General features: G+C 53.9%; 1 protein-coding gene across 1 annotated transcript; it reads right to left on the bottom strand.

Annotated features, from left to right (window-relative positions):
- Window positions 1-2,560: 2,560 nt before the first annotated feature.
- On the bottom strand, window positions 2,561-3,668 carry TMEM177 (transmembrane protein 177). Its single transcript, XM_068969296.1, has one exon. The coding sequence runs from the start codon at window positions 3,656-3,658 to the stop codon at window positions 2,723-2,725; it is 936 nt and encodes a 311-aa protein (XP_068825397.1). The 5' UTR covers window positions 3,659-3,668; the 3' UTR covers window positions 2,561-2,722.
- Window positions 3,669-6,492: the final 2,824 nt, after the last annotated feature.

Below are 6,492 nucleotides of genomic sequence, written 5' to 3'. Positions count from 1 at the left end.
AGCTGCTGTGTGCCTGCCGGTACTGCCGCAGGAGAGCTCTGGATGGTAGCAAACGGCAAGGATATGCAGGATGCGGGAATCAGGGGATCACAGTCAGCCCAGGCTTGAAGTGGGCCATGGGGAGTGTGTATGGGGCCTGAGAACAGCCCTTGAGTGGAGACAAAGTTTGCGATTTGGATTAGAAGGAGTAAGTGGCATCTCAGGAGGTCACCTCCCCATCCCCAGCGGCGCCAGGGCTCTCTTCCCCTCCCATCCGGATGGAGCAGCAGGAACGCCTGGCCTCCTCTCAGCTCTTGCAGCACTGAAAGCAATTGACGGGGGGTGGGGGTGGGGGGTGGGACCATCTGTCCGCCTGGTCAAGCCTGTGTCCAATGCTGCCCAGGGACCTGGGAGAGGCAGTGCTGTGCCCTCAGAACCATCTGCTGGGCCCCAGGGCAGAGACCCTCAGGATTGCCCAGAATGGGGACAGAGCACTGAGCCCAGCTCACCATCAAGGACCCAGCAGGAAGACAGGCCAGCCCTGCCTGCTCACTCCATCCATGGTCTTCTGGCAGGGACCACCAGCCACCCCTGAGTGGGCCTGCTGGGCTGGTGTGTCCCTTCTGCATGGGGCCTAATTATACCCTCTGCTCTGAGTTACACTGATACCAGGCCTGAATTTTTCACCTGTTCCAGGGAAAACATAATCACCAACAAAAGGAATATATGGAGACTTCTCTGGTGGTCCAGTGGCTAAGACTCCACGCTCCCACTGCAGGGGGTCTGGGCTCAATTCCTGGTCAGGTAACTAGATCCTGCATGTGCAATTAAGACCTGGTGCAGTCAAATTAAAAAAAAAAAAAAAGATACATGAATGGCCTGAAAAGATGCTCAACATCACTAATTATTAGACAAGTGCAAATCAACACTATAATGAGATATCACATCAGCCAGAATGGCCATCATTAAAAAGTACAAGTAACAAATGCTGGAGAGGATGTGGAGCAAAGGGAACCCTTTGTAGGGAACCCTTCTACACTGTAGGTGCAGCTACCATGAAAACCTATATGGGGCGTTTAGTGGTTGGACTTCACCTTCTGGTGCAGGAATGGTGAGGGTCTGATCCCTGGCTGGGGAGTTGGGATCCCACATGTCTTGTGGCTGGGAAACCAAAACAGAGTTAATGTTATAATGAACTGAATAAAGACTTTAAACAACCCAAATGTTCATCGACAGATGAATGGATAAAAGATGTGGTACATATATACAGTAGAATATTTCTCAGCCATAAAAAAGAATGAAATAATGCTATTTGCAGCAACATGGATGCAACTAGAGATTATCACAGTAAGTGAAGTAAGTCAGAAAGAGAAAGACAAACACCAAATGATATCATCACTTATATGTGGAATCTAAGATATGATGCAAATTAACTTACCTACAAAACAGAAACAGAGAGTACAGACTTGCAGTTGTCAAGGGGGAGTGCGTGGGACATGGATGGAGTGGGAGTTTGAGATTAGCAGATGCAAACTAGTACACAGAGAACAGACAAACAAGGTCCTACTGTGTAACACAGAACACTATATTCAATATCCTATAACAAACCATAATGGAAAAAGAATATGAAAAAGATACATATTTGTATAACTGAGTCACTTTGCTGTACAGCAGAAAATAATACATTGTAAATCAACTATACTTCAATAAAATAAATTAAAACAAAACTAAAAGAATACAGGAATGACCAAGGGAACCTAGCTTACTCATCACAATTCTTCTCATCTTCCCTGCTGGGGTCTCCTGTCCAAGCATCAAAAGTGGGGGGGGGGGGTCTGTCTATCCAGCTGAGGTCTGGAGAGAAGGCTGGCAAGGCTGCAGCTCCCCATGGTCCCGAGTGGGACACCAGGCCTGGCCCATTGCCCAGCGGCACCCCTCTGCTCTCCGCACCACCCCTTGGCCCCATTCCCATCTCCCTTCGTGGTCCCTACCCTCCCTTTCCTCCCCAAGCACTCACCTGCTCTATCCGGAATGCAGGGCCTCAGCTTTGCAGGCCTGCTCCTTCCTCTCCCTCGGCCAGAATTCCTAGCAGGAGGTCCCGCCAGGTTCCAGCAACACCTTCTCTCTCCTTCAGGCCCAGGGTCTCTCCTGGGGCCCTGCAAGGCTGTTGGGCACCGAGCCCTCTCTGAGCTGCCATCTGCATTGCATACACCTCTCTTAAAGCCCCACGGGGAGCTCTGTCTTCCAGCTCTTGGGCCCATACGGGCTTCTCATCTCGGTCTCTCAGAACCTTTCATTTCTACCACAGGAGGAGGAGATTGGGATTTGACCACCAGGCAAAGTATGTGGTGATTCCTCACTATAAGAAAGTGGCTGCATCCCACAAACACCTCTGGTGGTGAGATGCAGTCTGACCCCTTTAGCCCCCTGTAATCAAATAGCAAGGAAGACAGACTTCTGTTTATTTAGGCGCTGGCACCTAGGCCCTCCTGTAATGACCTCACACAACCCCACAGGCCTGTCAGGGAGTTTACATCAGCCCCGATTTACAGTAGAGGAACCAAGGCTCAGATTCATAAAGGGACGTGTCCGAGGTGACTTAGGTCATGAGTGGTGGGCTGGGGTAGGAACTGGGCTGTTAAACCCCAAAGCCTGCAAGTCTGCTGACACTGGGCTGTGGGCTTGCCTGAGTCCACGGCGAGTGGCACCTGCCTGAGCCGGAACCGTCTGGGCCACGAGGCCCTCAGGAGCCGCCAGGGCCAAGCGCTGCCCGCCACATCTGCAGCACTGAGTCCCGGCGGGCCGTGTAGGGCAGGTGTTTGATGCGGAACCAGTGTCTGGGAATGACATTCCCGCTGGGGGTGTAGAGTTTCTCCCCCCGCTGGCCCAGCAGACTGCGAAGGGCCAGGTTGCCTGACAGAACCTTCTCATAGAATTCCACCCCACCCCGGGCATAGGCTGCAGACAGGGAGGCCGTGCGGCGGTCCAGCCAGGCTTCCAGGGCGTGAGTGAGAGAGTCCGTCGAGAAGGCATAGGCCACGAAGCCCGCCACTGCTGCCACCAAGTTGAAGGCGGCCCGCAAGCTCATGGGGCCTCCATAGAGCCCCAAGGCGTGCTTGGCCCCCACACCCAGCGCCCAGGTGCCCGCCAGGCAGGCTGGGGCAGGCAGGGCCTGCAAGGCAGCTGCCCCACTCTCCAGGTACACCACCTCCTTGGCCAAAGCGAACTTCTGGGCATCGTGAGACAGGGTGAGGGCATCTCTCAGCCGGGCGCCTGCTGGGCTCCGCCAGTCCACTCGCTGCCCATGGACAACCACAGGCCGGTCAGTGTTGCTCACTGGGCCACGGAGGAAGCTGGCAGGGATGCCTACAACGGCCCCACCAGGGAGTCTCGGGAAGCCGGAGCTCACAGGCTGGAAGGTGAAGGTGGTAAAGGCCTCGAAGTGGTGGCCCGAGGGGATGCCAATGTCCTGCCGCACCTCCTGGAAGAGCCTCTCCAGTTCTGGGGACAGAGGCGCCGGCTGGCCCTGAGGCCAGTACTGGTACAGCCACTGGACCACAGGATCCGGGAAGAGGTGGTACGAGATCTGGGCTCCAAACAGGCCTGCACAGGAGCCCACCAACAGGCCTGTCCTGTGTCTCTGCACAAACACTGTGGCCCGCCACAGGGGACCTGCCATGAGGGCTGCCACTGCTGTAACCTGGGCCAAGAGAAAGAGAAGTAAGCCAACAACTGCAGACCAAACACCCCGGGGCCACCTCCTCTTAAACTGATGCAATACGCACAGTAGCCAAGAACTGGCCCCAGCTCTGTCTCTGCGTCACCACTTACCAAATGCGCACATGACAAGGGCCCACCAGGATGGAGTCTGTGCTGAGTAAATAAATACACATGAAACAATCAGTGTCTGGCAAAGAGCAGACACCTCTTGGCCAAGGCGAACCTCTGGGCATCGTGAGACAGGGGTCAGGGCATCTCTCAGCTGGGAGCCTGCTGAGCTCTGCCAGTTCACTCACTGCCCATAGACAACCACGGGCCTGTCAGTGTTGGTCATTGGGCAACCCAGGAAGCTGGGGGGGATGATCACGATGGCCCCACCAGGGAGTCTCGGGAAGCCGTGGAATGGCTGTAATTACAACTTTGATTCCCACGGCTAGGCATGGCCCCAAGCAGCCCACCTCTCACTCCACTGCCATACTGAACATGAGCACTGATTTATACCTGAAACACATGCTCGGCTTATTCCATCCTTACTATATGCCCGACACAGTTCCGAGAGCTGTACCCATATTATTTAACAACTGAATCCTTACAACTCTGTGACCTTATCATTATGATGTCCCTATTTTAAAGCAGTGAACATTGAAGCACAGATAGGCCTCAACTAGTAACGTGGCAGAGCTATGGGCAGAACTGCTGCTGCTGCTAAGTCACTTCAGTCGTGTCCGACTCTGTGTGACCCCATAGATGGCAGCCCACCAGGCTCCCCCGTCCACGGGATGTTCCAGGCAAGAGTACTGGAGTGGGATGCCATTGCCTTCTCTGATGGGCAGAACTACGTCCCTCAAAATTCCTATGGTGAAGTCCTAACTTCCAGGAGGAGGAACATGACTGTACTTAGAAATAGCATCTTTAAAGAGGTAATTAAGTTAAAGCGAGGTCATTAGGATAGTCCCTAATCCAATCCAGAGTGGGACATTAGGACACAGACACAGAAGGACTGCGAGGACGCAAGCCAGAAAGAAGGTGGCCATCTACAAGCCAGTGGGAGAGGCCTCAGAAGAGAAACCAGCCCTGCCAACACCTTGATCTTGGACCTCGGGCCTCCAGAATTCCAAGAAAACACATTTGTGCCACCCAGCTCTTGTCCCTACAGCTCTAGCAGACAAATACAGGCCCAGTATTTGAACACAATTGTCCACAGCAAATTTTTCACTATAGATTATTTTTTATGATAAATTATAAACACGCATGAAAGTGGAAAAAATAGTATATTATAAACTAACTTCAATCTGTCAAGTCATGGCTAACTTTGTTTCATCTCTACCCAAACGCATTATCTCCTCCAGCTAGTTTATTTCCAAACACAGTAGGGCCATACTATTATTTCATCCGAAAATATTTCAGTAAAATTCACAATTATTTAACTTCAGGTGAAGCTGTCTTCCTGTCTCTAAAGTGTTTAATTAGCAAACAAACTGCTGCAAACAAGAAGCAGCATATTCCTTAAGAGTCACGTCACTGTGCCTTTTCGCTAAGGAGGCAACCAAAGCCAGGACAGGAAGGGTCCAAACGTGGGTCCTAACTCCCCCAGGACCCCTAGCACCAAGGCCGCGCGCCCCAGGGAGGCGTGGGAGGGGGTGCCGCGCATCTCCCAGGCGGCCGGGCGAAGAAGAACCCTCGCTCCACGCGGCATCCTCTGGCTACGCCCACGGCTGGAACACACTGTGAAAGGAGCCCGCCGGGGTCCGCTTATCTACCCGCCCGATTTCCCACGCTCACCTCCTCCTCCGCCGCAGCCAGGTACGCCGAGCACGTAGGCCAGGCGCAAAGCACGCCGGCCGGCTATAGGGGCGGAGACAAAGGGGCGGGACCCTAGGGGGCGGGGCTGAAGTAGCAATGCACGCCAGCCGGCTTCGGGGGCGGGGCTCCGGGGGCGGAGACAAAAGGGGCGGGAACCTCGGGGGCGGAGCGCAGGGCGGGACCCTGGCTGCTCAGCTCAAGCTGAGACTCAGCTAGTGAACGCCCTTGGGGGCATCTGGCCGCGGGCTGTTTCTTTCTACCAAGGCTGTCTGGGCCGTCCCTGTGTAGCCCTGGAGAGACCAGCGTCAGGGCGTGGGTCAGGAGGCCTCTGGCGGACCTTCTGTCGGAGCCCACGCCCCGTCCTACCGCCAGGTCCCATCCTTTCCCGTAGGGAAGCGCTCTGTGCTGGCGGGGCCTCTGCCCCAGCTCCTCCCAAGTGATCCACACTGTACAGTCCGCGGGGCTGCGTCACACCTGTCAGCTCACTTTCCAGCTGCTGTGCGAGGGTCGGGGGTCAGCCTGCCTGGGCCCAGGCCATTCCTCTACGCGCTGTCTGTGGCTGCTTTCCCTTAGAAGGGCAGAGGGGAGTAGCCAGGACAGAGACAGTCTGTCCAGAGCCTAAAACACTATCTGGCCACTTGCAGAAGAGGTCTGTAGACCCTGAAGTACAGGTGAAGTTGTGGGGAATTTGCCGGTGATGGACCAAGTTTTGTAAAGTCACAGTGAAGTCTGAGAGGCCTGCAAGGGGTGGGTGATTGGGACTAGATTAGAGGATGAACAGGGTATGAATATAGGGATAAGCATCCATGATGGATAAAAGGGCATCTGATGGTTGCTTTTTTTTTTTTTCCATTGTGGTGAGGTACACATGATATTTACCATCTTGACCATTTTATAGCATATAGTACAGTGGTAGTACAACCGTCACCACTGTCCACCTCCATAGCTCTTCATCTTGTAAAGCTGAAGCTCTGTATCCATCAGACAATA

Source organism: Capricornis sumatraensis, chromosome 3 (assembly GCF_032405125.1).
Source record: "Capricornis sumatraensis isolate serow.1 chromosome 3, serow.2, whole genome shotgun sequence".
Lineage (NCBI taxonomy): Eukaryota > Metazoa > Chordata > Mammalia > Artiodactyla > Bovidae > Capricornis > Capricornis sumatraensis.
The sequence above is the reverse complement of the archived record's forward strand: the minus strand, read 5'-3'. Positions and strand labels throughout refer to the sequence as shown.

What these genes read in the sequence shown, in the direction of transcription:
- TMEM177 (XM_068969296.1), bottom strand. Translation starts at nt 3,658, where the DNA reads ATGGCAGGTCCCCTGTGGCGGGCCACAGTGTTTGTGCAGAGACACAGG.